General features: G+C 36.6%; 1 protein-coding gene across 1 annotated transcript; it reads left to right on the forward strand.

Moving 5' to 3' along the window:
* Positions 1-10,879: 10,879 nt before the first annotated feature.
* Positions 10,880-13,857, forward strand: LOC145102941 (Homeodomain-like superfamily protein). Its single transcript, XM_079040462.1, has 3 exons — positions 10,880-11,401; positions 12,775-12,983; positions 13,080-13,857. Exons 1-3 carry the CDS (start codon positions 11,131-11,133, stop codon positions 13,635-13,637), a joined length of 1,038 nt encoding a protein of 345 aa, XP_078896588.1. The 5' UTR covers positions 10,880-11,130; the 3' UTR covers positions 13,638-13,857.
* Positions 13,858-20,797: the final 6,940 nt, after the last annotated feature.

Below are 20,797 nucleotides of genomic sequence, written 5' to 3' on the forward strand. Positions count from 1 at the left end.
CATAAAACATGTTGTTCCATTCGCCTTGGATCTTGAACAGATGAATTACGATATCTAGCGAGAACCTTTTGAGATTCATTGCATCGGTTATGGAGTTGATCACCATCTCAAACCTCCTACTCAATCCACCCCAGCCGAAAATAGATAAGGATAGATGCCACTGCCAAATGGATACGCAATGACTCGATTGTTCAATCATGGCTATACGGTACCCTCTCCATCTCTCTTCTCAATATGACATTCAAGAAAAATGCTATTGCCTTTCAAGTTTGGGAGAATCTTGAGAAGGTTTTTCACGATAATAAAGCTTCCAAAGTCATACAACTCGACAGAGAATTGCGAAACATCTCCCTCGGTAACTCTTCCATTACTGATTACTGCAATAAAATAAAAACTCTTGTTGATCGCTTAGAGCACTAGGACGCAAAGGTTCCTGAAACAAATCTTGTGGCATACATGCTTAATGATTTGACTCAAAAATTTCGTTATATTGCTAACAACTTTAGACATCGTGACCCACCTCTTACGTTCTGGGATGCAAGATCACTTCTAATCTGTGAAGAGCAACAAATCTTGCAGGATGAACAGCGTGATGCTTCTATTATTCACTTAGATAACTTGTCTTCTCCCAATGCCCTCATTGTTAAATCTCAAAACATCAATAACAATCATGGAGGAAGTTAAGGGGATTACAGTGGGCGTCGTGGTGGCCGAGGAGGTGTCACTACGATAATCGCTCCAATATCATGATATGGACATATTTAGTCATATAATTCATGCATTATCTTAATACCTTATGTTGTTGTTGTCTCATTTAATGAACAAAAGGTGCTTAATTAGTTTATAATTTCATTTTTCAGCAACAATTACATGCTCGGATGGAAAAGGAAGCGGAACTAGCGATTGGAAGCTTGGATCTTGGATTTTGAAGAAAGAAGGATGTTGTTGGACAGCTTGACCCCTCGTCAGTGTTTTGGCCATATCTCATGAACCGTATATCCGATTGACGATATTCAAATTTTTCTGAAAACTAGACACAATTTCGGACGACTTTCGTGTTTTGAAAAAATGCTGATTCCAAACGGAATCGACGAGTAGGCCATAAACTCGACGAGTCACTTCGAACTTTCGCGATTCTGGACGCGCTGACTTGCCGTACACGGGTTTTAAGTGACGGACTAGCTGAGTAGGTCACTGGACTTGACGAGTCACCTATGTTTTGTGAAAATCTATATAAAGGGACTTTCAGATCGATACCCTAGGATAGAGATGAACCCTTGGAGGCCAATTGTCGACTAAAGGTGTTGCTGGAGTGTAGGAAGCTAAGGAATCAACCCTACATTCAATTTTAAGGAGAATCAAGTCAAAATCAAGTTTACTCATACCTAATCTCTTGTTTGAACTATGTTTTTACCAATTGATTTCGTTTTTGAGCTTGTTTCTGTTGTAATCATGAGCTAAAACTCATAACTTCTGTTTAGGTAGATGAATTTATGAACATGGATTGATTATTTGATTAGGATTAATTTTAATTGGTGATTATGTTTTATTAAGCTTGTTAACAAACCTTATGTGTTAACAATAACTATTCTTCTGTTAATAAATTAGTAATTAAGTTGTATGAACATCTCTTAGTTATTAATTTCATATGATTTATTGTGACCACATAGTTGTATGTCTAGGAATAGCGAATGTGAAACTAGAATTAACTAGAAGATAGGTAAGTTAATGTGTGAGCTTGTTTGATGAACATCAACAAGAGGTTAATTGAAGGGCCAATTTAATTAACCATTACAAGTCTTATTTAACCCGAATCAATAACTAGGAAATCTGTTAATTTAGACAACTGGCCACTGCTTGAGTTAATTTTTTTCCTAAAGATTAGTAATAGCGAACGTGAAACTAATCATCTTAGTCGGTAGCCAATGAAGAATTAATCCGATACATTGAAATCATCCATGGGAATAAATGAGTCGAACCTAAACAGAAGTCCTCTTTATTATTGAATATAGTTGATTTTTATTTGCTTAGCTTTTAGTTTCTTAGTTTAAGTTTTAGTTAATTGTTTAAGTTTCTAGTCTTGCAAAACTAGAGAAACCCCCCTTTCTATTACTTGTTTTATTTAGATAATATTAGCATTTCTTTTAATTGTTTACCGTTCCTTGTGTTTGATACCCTACTTACCTGAACTAAACTGCTAATCGATAGGTACACTGCCTTTCGTGTGTTCGTCTTTGTGTTTAAGTTAGTAAGATTAAAACTAGTTGGTTTTACACGCATCATATCACCAGTTTCAACAACACCGATGGCAGACTGAATTTCAGTGGAGGTCAACAACATCCAAGGGGAGGTAATTGGGCATATGGATGGTATCAAATTCATCAGCCCTCAATAAATGGGTATTCTCAACAAGGCCTGTTACTAACTCCTCAAGCTATTAGGCCAAGACAATAACCGATCCATCAACAACATCAACTTTTTACATCTTCTCAGCCCAACAGCAACCCAATTCAGCGACAACGGACTTTTCAGGTCCAAAAACAAAGTCACAAGCCCACTATTCTTCCCCAAATGTTCAACACCATGACGTTAAATGATCCGGGTCAAGTTGAATGGTTCATGGACACTGGTGCCACCTCCCACCTTCACTCGGATGCAGGTATTCTCAAGTTTGTTTCGGTTAAAAATAGTAATTGTTCTTCATCTGTGTTAGTTAGTGACGGATCTTCTATTTCTGTAACTAACATGGGTGATACCACTTTTCCACTTTCCAATCATTATTGTACTTTGCACCTTAAAAATGTTTTAATTACCCTTTCCATCATTAAAAATTTAATTTATGTTCGTCGTTCTGTTCGTGAAAATAATTGTTCCATTGAATTGGCTCATTTGGATTTTGTGTGAAGGATTTCCGCACCAAACAAACTCTCCTTTGATGTGATAGCTCTGGTGATCTCTACCCCGTTACTTCTCCAACTACTCAAGCTTTTATCTCCATCACTCTCACTATATGGAATCAACGTCTTGGTCATCCGGGTCATCATATTTTCAAACATTTAGTTAATGGTCATTTTATTTCTTGTTCTTCAAGAAAAGACTCTACTTTATGTCATGCATGTCAAATGGGAAAACATGTTAAATTGCCATTTAGTTCGTCTACTTCTGTCTCTCAGTTTCCTTTTGAATTAATTCATTCTAATGTTTGGATATTTCCCATTGAAAGTTTGAGTGGAATTAAATACTATGTCATATTTTTGGATGATTTCTCTCATTATGTGTGGGTTTATCCCATTCGTGCCAAATATGATGTTTTTGACAAATTCATGCATTTTAGTCATTTGTCAATAAACAATTTGAAACTGACATTAAAACGTTTCAGTGTGATAATGGAGGTGCGTATGACAACAATAAATTTCATATCTTTTTTGCCCAACATGGCATTAAAATGCGTTTTTCATGCCCATACACTTCTCAAAAGAATGGTAAATATGAACGTATGTTACATACCTTAAACAATGCCATTCGTACCCTCCTGTTTCATGCAAGACTTCCTCCCATATATTGGACAGAAGCTCTTCATATGGCGGCCCATATTCTCAACATCCTTCCATCCACCACTCTTGGCAATGACATGCCTTTTCATAAACTTTACAACAAAAATCCTACTTATGATCACCTTCGTGTCTTTGGTTGTCTTTGTTTTCCTCACATCAATGCTCTTCACAAACTCTCCTCACGATCCACCCCATGCATTTTTCTCGGTTACCCTAATAACCATAAAGGCTATCGTTGCCTTAATCTGGACACTAATCAAATCATCATATCCCGCCATGTTGTTTTTGACGAAACTGTGTTCCCTTTTGGATCCATGACACCCAAATAAAGCCCCATCTTACTCCTTTCTTGACACCTATGACATACCTCACCCTCTTTCTTCTACTCTGTCTCCTACTCCCATATTCATGAATGGTGCTCCTCACGAGCCCTCCTCAGATCCTACACCTACCACTCCTTCCTTGGACACTTCCACTACCTCAAACTCTCCTCCCCTCGGCTCATATCATCCAGTTTTGCCTTCATTAAGTCCTTAGTTCTCAAATACCACTACATCCTCTATGCCTTTTAATTCCCCTGTCTCTACTTCATCACCTCAGTTGTCCAATCTCCCCTTCAGTGTCACCCAATCTCAACATTCGGTGGTTACTCGTGCCAAACAAGGAATTTTTAAACCCATTCACAAACTCAATCTTCATGTTGACACCTCCTCTTTTGTCCCAAAAAATTATTTACACGCTTTTAAAGATCCTAACTGGCTCAATGCAATGACTGAAGAATATACTGCTCTTATCTCTAACAAAACTTGGGTACTTGTTCCGAGACCACATGTTGCTAATGTTATTAACTGTATTTGGCTGTTTAAAAAGAAATGTAATGCATATGGATCTTTATCTCGCTACAAAGCTCGTCTGGTTGCTAATGGGCGAATTTAACGACCTGATATTGATTATGATCAGACTTTTAGCCCCGTTGTTAAGACCGCCATTAAGCGCACTGTTCTTACCATTGCTGTCACCCACAAGTAGCCTATTAGACAACTTGATCTGTAGAATGCATTTCTTCATGGGAACTTACAGGAAACTGTATACATGCAACAGCCACCGGGATTTCGAGATCCTACTCAACCAGATTTTGTGTTTCTTCTTCAGAAGTCTCTTTATGGTCTCAAGCAGGATTCTAGGGCATGGTTTTAGAGGTTTTCCATGTTCATTTCACGCATTGGTTTTGTTCATAGCAGATGTGACACATCTTTGTTTATCTACAAACACGACTCTCATACAACATACTTATTATTGTATGTGGATGATATTGTTCTTATCAGCTCTCCCCCTGAGTTACTGACCCACATCATCTTTTTATTGAGCTTAGAGTTCTCTATGACAGATCTTGGTGATCTTCACTATTTTCTGGGGGTTTCAGCTACTCGCTTGGCCGATAAGTTATTCTTGTCTCAACAAAAATATGCCACTGAGATTCTTGATCGATCTGCTATGTGTAATTGCAAACCCGCTTCTACTCCTGCTGATTTATCTACCAAGCTTGATGGATCTGGCCCACCTGTTGTAGATCCCACTTTATATCATAGTTTAGCCGGTGCTTTACAATATCTCACATTCACTCAGCCTGACATTACTTATGTTGTGCAACAGATTTGTCTATACATGCATGACCCACGGGAGCCTCACTTCACTGCTCTCAAACGCATTTTGCGTTATGTTCGAGGTACTATTGCTTATGGGTTTCAGTTATATTCTTCACCCAGTCGTTCTCTCGTGGCATAGTCCGATGTTGACTGGGGTGGGTGTCCAGTGACTCACCGCTCTACTTCTGGATATTGTGTCTTTTTAGGTCACAACCTTCTCTCGTGGTCCTCAAAACGTTAGAACACCACATCTAGATCAAGCGCTGAAGCTGATTACAGGGGAGTTGCAAATGCGGTGGCTGAAACATGTTGGACTCGCAATTTACTTCTTGAACTTCATTACATGTCTGGCAAAGCTACCATCGTCTATTGCGATAACGTTAATGTTGTTTACATGTCCTCCAATCCAGTTCATCATCAGCGCACCAAACATATCGAGATTGATCTTCATTTTGTTCGAGATAAAGTTGCCACCGGTCATGTACGTGTTCTTCATGTACCGTCTTTGTCTCAGTATGCATATATTTTTCAATGTTTTAAAACCCGGGTTTTTAGTTGACCCGGTGTGATGACCGGTTCATGGGTCAACCGGTTCAACCGGTTGAACCGTTGGGTCTACCCCGTTTATGATTTTTTTCTATTTTTATATATTTTTACTTTCATGCATAATCCATAAACATATAAAACCAATAATTTGATGTCCACAAAGTTTAAACATTGAAAAACATTAAAGAAACTGCAAACGGCTTGTTGTTTTGGCGTTCGATACTTGTATCCAACTATCCAAACCCTATTAAAACGGATCAATCCGGTTTTAACCGGTTCGATATAAGCGGTCGAACCGCGGTTTAGGGAAAACCCGGCCGGTTCGATCCGGTTCGTATTTTTACAAAAAACCGGTCTCAATTGACCCGCCTTCTACACCGGGTCACGGTCCAACTGGTTCAACCGGCCGGGTCGACCCGGGTTTTAAAACATTGATATTTTTACAAAGAGTATGCCCTCTTCTTTATTCCTTGATTTCATATCCAGCTTAAACGTTTGTGAATCACCTCCGTTCAATTTGCGGGGGGCTATTAGCATAGTATATTATGTATATGTATTTATATTGTTTTGTGTTTGGCATGTGTATCATTATCTTTGTATCTTGTATATATATTGAGGGTAATTAATGAAAAGGGTTTTAATGGGAAAATAAAGTCAACTTCAATAATTATTATTATCGGACACGTGTATGAGTTGGGTATAATTGTTTACTTATGATATAAGTTTTATACCGACAAAAGTTCGTGAACCCTATGTTTAAGTGTTTATGATACTTATACACAACATAGATACTTGTATATTGTACAAGTATGCATGTATTAGAGCGTGTTTGGCGCTACATGAAACTATAACCGCTGCTATATGACGTTTAGACCTCTGCTTGGTGCTTGGTGCTACAAGGGGCACATAATGGTTGTAATCCAAGCAAATCTAGGTTTTAACCAACATAAAACCAACAATACCAAATATATGTACAAGTCTAAATACATATATATATATATATATATATATATATATATATATATATATATATATATATATATATATATATATATCATTTTTGTTCAAAATATAGCGATAAACAACTATTTAACGATTATAATTATATAACTATAAATAAACATCTATCATTTATAATTATAATAAAGACTATATTTAATGTTTATTTAGACATCAAATATATAAAAATGTGCATATGCGGATCAACACGAGTGGGTATCGGTTAAAATAGTTCATTTCATCAAACCAATATATAATATGATTTTATAATTATATAAACTATTAAACTATAACTTTAATGTTTATATAAAAATAACGACTAATATGCACGTATTCTCTCCCGAAAACATTAAAGAATTTAAAATGGGGTCGTGAACTCACTTTCGTAGCGTGTGTTGAACCATCGGTGAGTTCGTTTCGGAAGCTGAATTCGAATTGTGACTCGGGATTTTATGGACGACACATTGTTTTCATAAAATGTCACCCAAGGGTTGTAGATCGGGAAAAAGCGAGTCGAAAAAACTGTTCGCCGAAAAACTGCCCGGAGGCTTCCGAAAATTTTCTAACGGTGTTGTCGTTAAACAAAAAGATGGTTGGAAAAGTTTTGTAGGAGAACTTAAGGAGAGAGGCTTATCATTGCTTGTAGAGGGTCTCAAGGAGGTCCAGTGGGCAAATTTTGGTGTCGTTGGTGGTGGTTGATGACGACAGCTGACGGTGGTGGGCGGCTGATGGTAGTTTTGAGATTGTTTTGGGCTTTGAGTTGTTGCTTCGCCGGAGAGAGGGTGGCCGCTGGTAGGGGAAGCGTTAGAGAGATGGTCGGGGCTGCAGAAGGTGGATGGAGGCAGTGGGGTGGTGCATGGTGGAGAAGGCGGCGGTTTGGCCGAATTTTGAGAGAGAAAGAGGAAGAGATCGTGGAGAGAGGGGCTACATTCTCCCTCTTTTTATATCCATTAATGAGATGTGGACCAACACAATTGCGACTAGTGGCACCTCCAGTTTCACGACATGTGGCGCAACAAGAACATGACACCTGGCGGCTTTTTGATCCACATGCAAAAATTCGACAAAAAACGACATCTCACAAATTTTCCGAAAACATTAGTTCGATGTCCCGAAAATGGTGATTCGAATATGTAAAAATATCTACCTAACGATAGACGTAACTATGCCAAAAATGTGTTTGAAGTCATTATTCAATATTTTTCCGTTTGTTGTGATTCGAATTTGTTTGTAAAATGATTAAGACTTCGTGTTAACGAGATTTCGAGAATGGAATCAAATATTAGGCTATGGCCTGATTCCAAAATTATGCTAAAAAACACTTAACGAAACGCGTAGCTATCCCTGCGAATCGATTTAAGGTTCGTTTATGGACAAATCACTTATAATATTGATTTATTTTATTTAAATGGCCGTAACTTTTGTGCATGATCCCTGTTTTTGATGTTCTTTATATCCATGGAATCGTGTTCTCATGCTCTATCTGTTTAGTGTGCTATTTGTTCTTAAAAATACTTAATGACTTAATCACTACTTATGTATTGTGAATAGTGTTATGTTTGTCGACGATCCACATCCATCAAAGACTAAAGTGATATTCCATATGCACTTCCAAGTGTAAGACTTCAATTACATTAGAAAAGTGGAATATATTACATTAGGTGTATTACAAAGGGTGTTCATGGTGACTTAGACCAGTGAACGATGACCTAATTTTAACAGTTGTCACAATGACTTGATTAAAGATTAAGCCCCACCTCTCACTATCCTTCCATACAACATTAAAATATCCTATTATGAAGCGCTTCACCATCAAAAATTTTAATCATAGCCAACACTGACATCCATGACTCTTGTTTTTATTTTCAACATCTTGAAAGCATAAACACTTACACTTAAAAGTTTCATGTTATTAAAACCCAAATACCATCCCCTCACAACTGTGTTTTGAGTTGTTGTCTTTGGCACAATCGAGCCTAAAAAAGAAGCAACATACAACCTTCTTGTATGGACCTATTTGGGGTAAACCCGATAGGACACTGTGATGTAACAAAAGAATCAACCACTTTCTTACATGCTACTTCCTAGTGATCATTCCTTTGAGCATCCCTGTAACTTTTTGCAATTCATTTAACATTTCATTTACTTGAATGACACCATCACAAATAAAATCCGTCACTACCAATACTTTCTCTCCACTTTTAATTCATTGTCATACTTTCCTTCCTTTTTTGGCTTTAAAAAACCACGTTCTTCATTTATTTGTTTACCGTTCTTGCCTACGTGTTGTTTGTCTACAAATGAAGGAAGCCAACCGATTACTTCTTTTACTCATACCATATAGTTTTCTCTTCAACTACCACACTGACCGTATCATCCATTATATTCATGTGATCAGATTCAACACACATTCTTGTGGAATAGTATTAGTCACTTCCTCATCAGAGATAAAATATTGTTCCCCGCTTCTTAACCACCTTCACAAAATACTCCTCACACCAAGCCTTTAAAGGAATTCCTTCCACATCTAACCACATTAATCGTTCACGCTGATAAAAATTTCTCGACCAATAGATCAAATTAGAGAACCAAGACTTGACACTAACATGCTTAAGTAACTTTTAGCAATACTCACCGATTCAAACTCAAACAACACCCACAACCCACCAAAATATTTGAATTTCAATTCATTAAAACCTTTATTACAACAAAGATGCATCATATTTGGGGTAGTATGTAAAATTTTCACCTCATCATACAAGATACTAGCTTCACTCCTAACATCAATTACGCGACCCGTCGATTTAAGGAGCATCACATTATCCTTTCCATTCTCCTGTTTTGTGTTATGACATTGTCCTCCTTAAACACTCACATGTGATTTAATCCCCTTCAATTAACATTATTATTTTTAACTAGGTTAGTATGATCAACACCATTTTACACCTTTACAGTTCCTTCAATTTTAGGATAAGATACAAATAACTTGAATGTTCCAATCCATATATCGCAAAAGGAGTTTCATAAGTTTGTCTATATCATTAATTCCCATGAAACAAATAAACCTAAATCTTTTTCCCATATTTGATAACCGTGGTGCAACAAACACATCAACCACTACCCCATATTTTTTTTCCAATCTCCTGTAATTCCGTCACACCAACATACAATGAAAGTTTTATAACGTAAATTAATTGCGATACCTTTGGAGATTAGAATGATTTGAACTCATGTTCGTGATACGTTCTTTCAACTAAAATGGCTTAAAAACTCATTTCCTTGGTTCACCATATTTCATCCGTTGATCAATCACAACCCATTCCCCTTCCTATGAGATGCACACTTGCTTCACAACCTCATTATATTTGATCGTCCCATCTATAAACACATACCCCGCTCGATCACTGACCAACGACTCCGATGGCTTTTATCACTAGGTTAGAGAACTAAAATTTTATATGTATGTAGATGTGTGCAATGGCTAGTAATGTGCCTGATAAAGAAGTTAAAAACAATTAATACTAATATTCGGTAAATTTTACACTTCAATGCATTAATTAAAGAAAATCTCTTAAAAATTATAGTAATTAATAAAAAATCTTCTCGACTTGGAATATGTAAAATTAATATGAAAAATCCAAATTGATATAATCTAAGATAAAATTCTGTCTTAAATAATATATATAAACTATTAAAAAGTTTTATTTATAATAAAATAAAAAGATAAAAGATCACATTGTTTGTTCATAATTTAATCTAACAAATATTTTGATATCGTGTTGAAATTTAAATCACATTTATTTATCCATGATATCCGATTGAAATCATAACAAAAAGTATATTATCATAAATATCATTTATCACATAGTATTTTGAAGTAAAACCTATATTTGTACAATCTTTTTTATTCAATACAAATTTAATGAATTCAACAAACAAATATACATACCATTAAGATATACACACGAGATGACGAGATCGATATCATAGTTTCTTTTTAACTTGAAAAAAAAAATATTTAAATATCGAATTACAAATAAAAAGATACTTTTATTAGTACTTTGATTGGTAGAATGTGAGCAAAGTAAAGCACGACGTTATCTGATTAATAATGATATGATACGACGACCGACCGACCCGTTCGCGTTCCGTAATTAAAACCAAATCCAAGCCCCATCATCCTCCATTGATAATTCATATTCCTTTTTTATTCTTTCATCCTCCATTTCATCCTGTTCGACACAAACACACACACACACACACACGCATGCAATCGAAATTCAAACACACACAGTGGAACAATTGTGGATGTTAATCTCAAAATCTCCACACTGGTAAATCCCTCCGGTTATCGTTGGCCGTGAATAGGCCGAGCCGAGTCTACCATGACTCGGCGATGCTCTCATTGTAGCAACAACGGCCACAACTCACGCACATGTCCGTCGCGAGGCGGTGGTGTTAAGTTGTTCGGCGTTAGACTCACTGATGGCTCAATCATGAAAAAGAGTGCTAGCATGGGGAATCTCTCCGCTCTTTATCACTCGTCGTCTCCGGCCGCCGTCTCGCCCAATCCTAGCTCCCCCGCTACCTCTGACCCCGTCGAGGGTTACCTCTCCGACGATCCTTCCGCTAAACGCCGCGCCGATCGCAAAAAAGGTCAGTTTTTAGGTTTTACTCCTGTTTTTCGATTTTTTATTTTTCGCATAATTAATTTCCAATTTCCAATTTCGCCCTTCATTGTTATCGAAATGTGATTGGAGGATATTGGATGATGATAATTCCTTTAACTACAGTATACTATTTAATTGTTCAAAATGATGATAATTAGGATTTTAGGATCCTGATCGTTGATTTATCATGTCTTTATATGTCTTATCTATATTCTATATTATCTTAGGCTTGTAGATATAGATTAGATAAATGTAGTGTGGGGCTTTTGAGTGGATGCCTTTGCTTTTATCACATTTGGTTTTGTTTTGACCATGTTTGTGTCCTCATTTGCTTTGCCTTTTTGTTTTTTGTTTGTAAAAAACTATAGCTGAAATAACTATCTGTAACCCTACAGTGACAAAACTAAGCATATTTGCCTGAATTTTTAGCATATCCTAATGACATATGCTGTATATGACCTTAATGCTTTAAGCCCAAAATAATGACTTAATACATACATACATACATACACAAATCTTTAAATAAGAAACAGTTGAAGATATGCAGTGATAAGACTAACATGTAAACGGATTTGGATAAATTGTAGAAACATAAAACCAAGTATTGAAAGATAGTTTTGATAAATTCTAGAAGCATAAAACTATTGCAGTCTTATTGTCTCAAACCTGTGACCATTTCATCAATTTTACTATTATCAACCAATTATTGACCAAGTGTTGTACAAGTCTCCAATCACTTAATTGTACTCAATAAGTCACTCAACATCTAATGTCAATCCTACGTGGCGTCCTGTTGGCAAATGTTCAGATTATGTCCATGTCGTGCTGACATGGCGTCCACGTGAACTTTTGAAGATGAAAAATGGAAGAAGGCAGTGAAATTCATAATATAGATAAAATTAATTTGAAGTTTCAATGAAATTAAACTATAGACAGGTGTATGCACTAATGCCATGTCAGTGCCATGTGGACATAAAGTGAGCGCCATGTAGGATCAAATACTGATTTACCTAAAAACACATAGTCAATAGTAGGTTGCCATTCTATGACATTTAACCTACCACATCATTCCACATTTATCATGTGTCTTCCCAAGTTTCCCTTCTTTCAACAAGTTTAAAGAAGAAAATTTTGCATAACATTTTGACTTCTCCAATTAAGCAAATCTAAAAGGTTAATTAGGTGAGTAGTCAGCTTTCTGAAAAGAGTGTTTACACCATTAAATCAACTAATACAAAATTCACGAAAAAGCTAGCTTTTCAGCTAATCTGTCAAACACAGTATCTTTTAGCTAAAAGCTAACTTTTCAGCTAGTCTGTCATACAGTATTATGAAAGTAGTTTGTATGTGTAATTACAGGTACTCCATGGACAGAAGAAGAACATCGGTTGTTTCTACTTGGTCTACAAAAATTAGGGAAAGGAGATTGGCGTGGCATAGCTCGTAATTATGTGTTATCCAGAACTCCTACACAAGTTGCTAGTCATGCTCAAAAGTATTTCATACGACAATGCAGTGCTACACGAAGAAAAAGACGTTCTAGCCTCTTCGACATGGCTCCAGATACTGTTCGTTTTCCTTCTTCCTTCTTCATTTCGAATTTGTAATTTCAAATCCAAATTCAATCAGCATAACAATCATGTCTGTTTCATTTGATTTCACAGGCGGCGGCAGAACCACCGGAAGATCATTTCATGCTACCTCCGGCAGCAGCTACAGCTACAGCTACAGATCACGCCGAGAACTCCAAGTGCTCGTTGAAACTCTCGTTGAAACCTGATTCTGATCAGTCCATGGAAATGAAACACGAGATGAAAGAAGAAGAATCGTCGGCGACGGCGACGGCAAATGTGACTGTGACTGGGAGTGAGCTTCCGCCGATTATACCTGCGTTTTATCCGGCGTATATTCCGGTTCCGTTTCCGGTATGGCCGTCGACGATGACTCCGGTTGAAGAAGGAAATGGTAAAGGCGGAGGAGCGAATGAATCTCATCATCGTGTGGTGAAACCGATTCCGATTTTGCAAAAGGAACCCTTGAATTTAGATGAACTCGTCGGAATGTCGTCGCAGCTAACTTTAAAAGAGACCGCCGACCACCACCACCACATGGAACCGTCGCCGCTGACGTTGAAGTTGTTGGCGGAACCCTCGAGGCAGTCGGCGTTTCATGCTAGCTCCGGTGTAAACAAGCGCGACGGGAATGCTTTCCGGGCGGTTTAATTAATGGGCTTTGAAATCCGAAACTTTTTTTTTATACTGTTCCGGTTCATGATATTTCTCTATTTTATTTTTTTTTAATACTTTGTTATTACCCTTTTTCAACGTTGATGGCATGTTAGATTAGTGTGTTTTGTTTTTGGAATATATTTAATTCTTTCATATAGGAAAAATAATATGTAGGTTGTGTTTGTTAATAATTACATTTATGTTTTCTTATAAATTTTCATCATATAAAAAGTGTTGTGATTGGTACTTGGTGACAAAATGAAACTCTATTTGGTAAAATAGAATGGGAAAATGACTCAAGAGAAAACCAAGTGTTGATTTATATATATATATATATATATATATATATATATATATATATATATATATATATATATATATATATATATATATATATATATAACTTGCTATTTGTGTTTATTATAACTCTTTTGACCAGGTATCGCTTTTTTTTTAAGGTTTCCGGTGTCTGTCCTTTCCAGCAACTCTCCGGTCACCTTCTCCGGCGAGACTCTAAAACATGAATATTTTGGCAAGTACTTGTTTGAAATCAAATATGGAAAACAATGATGTGTGTGTGTGTGTGTGCAAGTGTGTTGGATTTGAGAAACCCAAATCTGATGGGAACCTCTTCATATCTCTACAACTGAGCTAATACTAGTGGAAATCCATTTGTGTGTGTGAATGTGTTCATTTGAAGGTCCATCCATGGAAGTCAAGAGTTATTGTATGTGTTTGTTTCCAGAGAGAGGGAGGCTGGGAAGGAGAGGACCTAAAGATCGATTCAAGAAAGAGAAAACATATAAATCAAGATCGATTCAAGAAAGAGAAAACATATAGGTTGATCAAAGATCTGCAAATCGATTAGGGCTTCCAATATTCGATTTTTCTTCTTCCCTATTTTCCAGATCTGCAAACTGCTTCAAGGAGAAGACATATGATTCTCTATTTTTAACACACACACACATACATCTTGTTCTGAAAAGGATTTCAATGTTTGATTTCTTCGTTTATGCTTAATTTTTGGGCTCATGTTCAAGAACACATAGAGCACATAGTTTATGCTTAATTTGTAACATACACACACATACATCTTGTTCTGAAAATGATTTAAATGTTCGATTTCTTCGTTTATGCTTAATTTTTGGGCTCATGTTCAAGAACACATAATGGGTTCATGTTTAATTTATGAGTTCATGTTCAAGAACACATACTGTGTTCTTCAGCGTGTTTGAAGGTCCAGAAAGTGAACAATTGGTTGAAGTGTGTGTCAGATATGAGAAAACAAGCAGATTTCATCTTTGTGTTCGAGTTCTCCCTTTCCTTTTTTGAACATGATTCGTTAAGCTCTTGGATCTGTAAGGTGTTTCAGTTTTCACACACAAACACAATTTCAGTTTTCGATTTCGATCTTAGATTTTGCCATCCTGTACAAACGAAAACCCTAAAAAACAATTTTAGTTTTTGATTTCTCATACACAAACACACTTTCAATTTTAAGTTTTCAGTGTGTATGGGTTATGATGTGATGATGCAACGTCCCAAAAATAATGACATAAAATTTTCGTTTTTAGAATAATAAATCGTTAATACATATCATTCCCATAAAACCAATGTAATCAAAATTTAAGAAAACTTCATTAAATTAGAGTAATTGTCACACCCCCGAACTAGGACGGCGGAAACGTCCAGGGGCGGATGAAGTCATTGTATAGTATCATAAGAGTTGAATATAAATGAATCATAGCAACCCAAACATCATACATTGAGAATACAAGTTCACATAGTTTTACACACTGTGTTTGTTCAAAAATAAACAACAAATAACCGAAATGTAGAAACCCATGATTCTGCAACTCCTGTTCTCAAAGATTTGGATACATTTTAATGGTTTCCTATGAATACAAGTGATTTTGAAAAACTTCAACAATAATGTTAGTGAGTTCATAAGCATTTTTGTATGAAAAGGGTTTGTAACTGTTTTGTTTAAAAATGGTTTTGTATACTTTCAAAAAATCTGATATTTTCTATAAAAATGAGCTGTAAGTCTTATATCCAAGAATAAAAATGTATGTAACTCTTTTGTATCTTTTCCTTGTAAATATGATAATGTATGTTTCCAGAAAATCCAATATTTTCTTATATGTGAATTGTAGTCTTAAACCCTAAGACCAGAAATGTAAACAATAGTATACTGAAAGGTAGTATGAAGTTTTATATTTTTATAAAACTGATGAAGTGTAAGCTTTCCGTAAACCAAGTAGTATTGTTAATCCATATGTGAGTTATTATAACCATGCTTAATATGACTGTTATGTCTGAACGACATTCTTCAGGCATCAGAATCAGTAGATTTTTGTTGTAACACCGTAAAAATTTAAACATTTTTTTTTCGTATTTTAAAAACCATATAATTTCATTCACATCCACATTTTTAAAATATTGTATCATCATTATCTTAATACAAAACCCCAAGATCAAAATATATAAACTCCAGTGTGCGTGTGTACGAGTCATGCCGGCGCCTTCCCGCGATTATTGCTGGCACCTGAAACACCACACATAACACTGTAAGCATATTTGCTTAGTGAGTTCCCCAAAATACCACGTAAACACATATCAGCCATTCAAGGCTGTAACTCTGTTGACCCTCTGGTCGAATATCTCCGTGGGACCCTCTTGGTCCCATAACTCTGTGGACCCACTGGTCCTAACTCTGTAAACTCTGAATCATGCATATCACATATCACAATAAATCACAACACATAGTAACATGCAAATACCCTGGCATATAACTCTAAAATACTCTGTCACATAATTCTATTACCACACTAGGTAAAGTATAGTGAGAAGACTCACCTCAGATGTCTCGGTAAATCTCTAAATCGGTAGAAATGTGATCTAGCCTCCGCCTAATCACATAAAGTAAATATTCTCATAAATATAACTCTCGGGACTAGACTCAACCCTCTTTAGGCACCCTCAGCAAGCAAAAGACCATTTTACCCCCCTTTTAGCTCAAAGGCCACATTGTTGACCAAACCCTAAAAGTCAACAAAAGTTAATGGTCAAACTTTGACCCGACTCGTCGAGTGCACTTGGGCGACTCGGTGAGTCTACACGTGTCCACTAACTCTTTAGTCCCGCTTGGCACATCGAGTTCCTCCCCTTGCTCGACGAGTCACACCTGGCATGAATCGCGGGGCCACCCCGACTCAACTCGCCGAGTCTCAAGAACAACTCGACGAGTTCCGCCTTGAACTCCAATCCCCTAATCCCCCTCTGACTCACTGAGTTATTTCCCCAACTCAGCAAGTCTACTCACTGAGTGATTTACGGGAAACCCTAATCCTACTCGCCGAGTCTGATCTTTGGACTCGGCGAGTTCATGCCATGCACAAAATCCATAGACCTCCTGAGGTCAGATATGTTCCTTTAATCCATAGATCTGACCTTCCCAAGCATGATAATCACGTAAAGTTCAGACCTTGACACTGATATAACATCTAGATGGTCTAACTTGGTGATTTAGCCCCAAAAATAACATCCTAAGTTCATGGCTCCCAAAATAACTCATAAAGCTCCAAGGGTTAAGGTCTCTGAACTTCTTTGAGTCTAGATCCAAAGCATAAACTCGAGAAGGGACCAATTGCTCCACAACCCTAACTCTAAGAATCAACACCAAATCTGAAGAAGGTCCGAATAAATACCTCAAGATGACGTCTCTGAACTCTGAAATCACCAGAATCGCACCTCCTTCAGCCTCCTCTTGCCTTGGTCACCTCCTTCTTGTAATTACACCAACAAAATGATCAAGAATGGCCTCTCCTTCCTCACAAATGCTCTAGATCTCTTAGGGTTTCTCTCTGGGGTTTGGTAGCCGCAAATGACGCCTAAGGGCCTTTAAATAGGTCCCAAACCTAGGAAATTAGGGTTTCATTAAACAGTGTGGACTCGCCGAGTCCACTCATGAACTCGTCGAGTCCAGCTGTGAACCCGGATATGAATCCACGACCATACTCGTCGAGTCCCCTCCCAATCTCCAAAAAAATAAAGGAATAATTAATATACATGGGATTCCGGGTGTTACAATTCTCCCCCACTAGAATTAGACTTTGCCCTCGAAGTCTCACTCTGCAAACAACTCTGGATGCTGCTCCCGCATTTCACGCTCCGACTCCCAAGTCAACTCTGACCCTTTCCGATGCTGCCACTGGACCTGCACCAAAGGCACCTCTTTGTTCCTCAAAACCTTGATCTTCCGATCCCTAATCGCCACCGGTCTCTCAATATAGTTAAGGCTCGCATCTACCTGAATATCTTCTAATGGCACCACTGCCGACTCATCGGCTATACACTTTCTCAGCTGCGACACGTGGAAAGTGTCATGGATCTGACCCAACTCTGCACGTAACTCCAAACAGTAGGCTACCCTACCTACCCTTGCGATCACCCTGAAAAGACCAATATATAGGGGCCCCAACTTGCCCCTCTTCCTGAATCGAATCACTCCTTTCCAAGGAGAGACCTTCAGGAGCACGAAGTCGCCGACCTGAAACTCGAGCTCGGACTGGCGCTTGTCCGCATAACTCTTCTGAAAACTCTGAGCGGTCAACAATCTCTGTCTGACCTGCTGAATCTGCTCTGTCGTCTGAAGCACGATCTCAGTACTACCCATCACACGCTGCCTGTCACACCCTAAAACTGAGAACGACGAAAACGTTCTGGAGCGGAGGACGTCATGTAATGTATCACAACAATGCAAAGTAGTAAACAAGCAACAACATCATCCATTGCATTAATAGTATAATTTTAATTACATTTGAGTTCTTTCATAGTATAATTCTATAAAATGAATATTCAAAATAAAAGACGAGTCTTGACCGCTCCGTCTTCACAGAACCTGGTAGTCGTACCTGTCTATGTGTGTCCTGGGAATACAAGTTATTTTGAAAGCGAGTATCAGCAATAATGCTGGTGAATTCATAAGTATTTATGTGATTTGATTTGTAAAGCTGTAAAGAAAGACCTATAAATGTTGAAGGAAAGTTTGTACCAATGAACATGTTTGTAAGTAATTGTAAACGTTTGAAAACCCTAGAAAATCCCATATTTTCTACTAGTATAAAATGTAGCCTTCTACCAAGACCCGACTATTTTGAATGTTTGCTTCAGAAATCCAATATTTGTTTATAAGTGGGTGGTAGTTTAAAAGTCCCAAAAATAAACAAACATGGTGTTTTTCATGTCTAAAATAGTAGATTTGTGTACGTATATAATCGCTAAGGTATTTGATAACCCCGTAAATCAACGTGTTTTTAATACTCCATGTGAGTTTTATAACCATGCTAATGACCCAGACTGCCTGTAACAACGTTCTTCAGGCGTTGGAATGTTATGATGTTTGTCACCCCAGGTCTGCCTGCCTAGCTGTAGCTAACAGCTTAGGTGTGGGATTGTCAATCCCGTATAGATCTATACACAAGTATCACGCTCCCCCTACAAGGGATTATGGTATATAATACAGGACTTAATAATGCATACTCGAAAGTACGTGAAACTTCTCACAAAACCTAGTATAAAACAGATTTACGTATGAAAATGTCCATTTGTTATTGTATATGAAAATATCTCTTTGATATGGTACTTGTAATATGTAAAATTTCATGAATATCTAGTACACTATCTTATGTAATCGTATCTCTTGTAATTGTATGTCTTGAAATTGTATGTAAGCGTATCTCTTCATATAGTATGTAATGTATTTGTATAGACTCATGAATAAACTGACTCTTGTGTGATCCCTTGTACTTGGGATGGTAAGTAGTATCTCCTAACTATACCTATTATAGTTTCTAGTATTGTATGTGTATAACCGAAATATGCCTTTGCTACTCAAAGGTACTGAACCAACTGACGTAAACTTTTATGTCTATATATGTACTTATGATATATATAACTAATATTTAGACGACATTCGGACGAATAACCGATGCCCTAAAGCCACATCCCAACGAAGAAAAGGAAATAAAGCGAGCTAGCCGTCCTAAGTCCTTCAAACATTACTTATATAATGATACTTATATAGACATGCATTTGCCAATATAAAAATATAAAATAAGTTTTGTAAAACCTTTGCAAAAGTTTAATAAATAAGAAATGATGACTTGATGTCAGTTTTTAAAACGATTTGAAAGTAGTTTGTTTGAAACACGATTCTAACAGCATTTGAAAGAAAGCATAAAGTATGTAAGACAGTTTGATAAAGAGTTTTTAACATGTAAAAATGTTTGTCGTAAACTATTATGGTTTTTCCAAAAGTTTGTTTCGTTTGTATAGTAAACCCTAGTGAACTGCTCACTTGTTATGTAAAGTGTAACTTTTGTAGTGACATAAATGAACACATATACTCAAAGTATAAATAACTTGTTTGATTCGTATATGTATAACAACATATTTAATTTCAAAAGACAAGATGTTATCGTGATATATTTTGCGTACGAAAGGTTCCACGTAGTAGTTATGAATCACATATGATTTACTTGATAAAAAGAGTATATAGTGAAACTTTAATATAAAGGAGTGGAAGTTATGAAATTGTAAAAACTAAAAGAGTGGAAGTTATGAAATGAATGATATAAAGGGATTTAATTACCATGCATCAGGAGCAAACTAAAAGAGTGGAAGGTGTGAAATAAATGATATAAAAGGATTTAATTACCATGCAGGAGCATGTTTTGTTTCATCATTTTTGCCAAATTTTCATTTGGAACATATTTATAAGTACGTAGGAGCAAAATAATTGTTCCTTCATGCCATGCTCTAAATTCACCATCCATAGTTCCATTCGTAGCTTCAAAATTTCAGTTATATAAAATGTGTGATGTGTTATTAATTACTTTGAATGTGAAAATGTGTTGGAGTTTCAAATGCATGAGGTGTTTGGAAATTTGTGTGGGGGTTTCAAATGCATGAGGTGATTGGAAAATATATATATATACTTTATAAGTATAGTATGAAAGTATGATATGATATAGATATAGATATAAATATAGATATAAAAAGATTTCATTTTTGTTAATAAAGAAGATAATCCTTTAGATTTCACCTTAATATTTTCTACATTATTCTTAGACTTACGAATATTTTCATTT

The sequence above is a fragment of the Lactuca serriola genome, chromosome 4 (assembly GCF_051521515.1).
Source record: "Lactuca serriola cultivar US96UC23 chromosome 4, Lser_US96UC23_V15, whole genome shotgun sequence".
Taxonomy (NCBI): Eukaryota; Viridiplantae; Streptophyta; class Magnoliopsida; order Asterales; family Asteraceae; genus Lactuca; species Lactuca serriola.

Bases quoted from the DNA above. Each gene is read 5' to 3' on its own strand.
- LOC145102941 (XM_079040462.1), top strand. From the start codon at position 11,131: ATGACTCGGCGATGCTCTCATTGTAGCAACAACGGCCACAACTCACGC. The intron at 11,402-12,774 runs GTCAGTTTTTAG...GTGTAATTACAG, and splicing joins CCGCGCCGATCGCAAAAAAG to GTACTCCATGGACAGAAGAA. The intron at 12,984-13,079 runs GTTCGTTTTCCT...TTGATTTCACAG, and splicing joins TCGACATGGCTCCAGATACT to GCGGCGGCAGAACCACCGGA.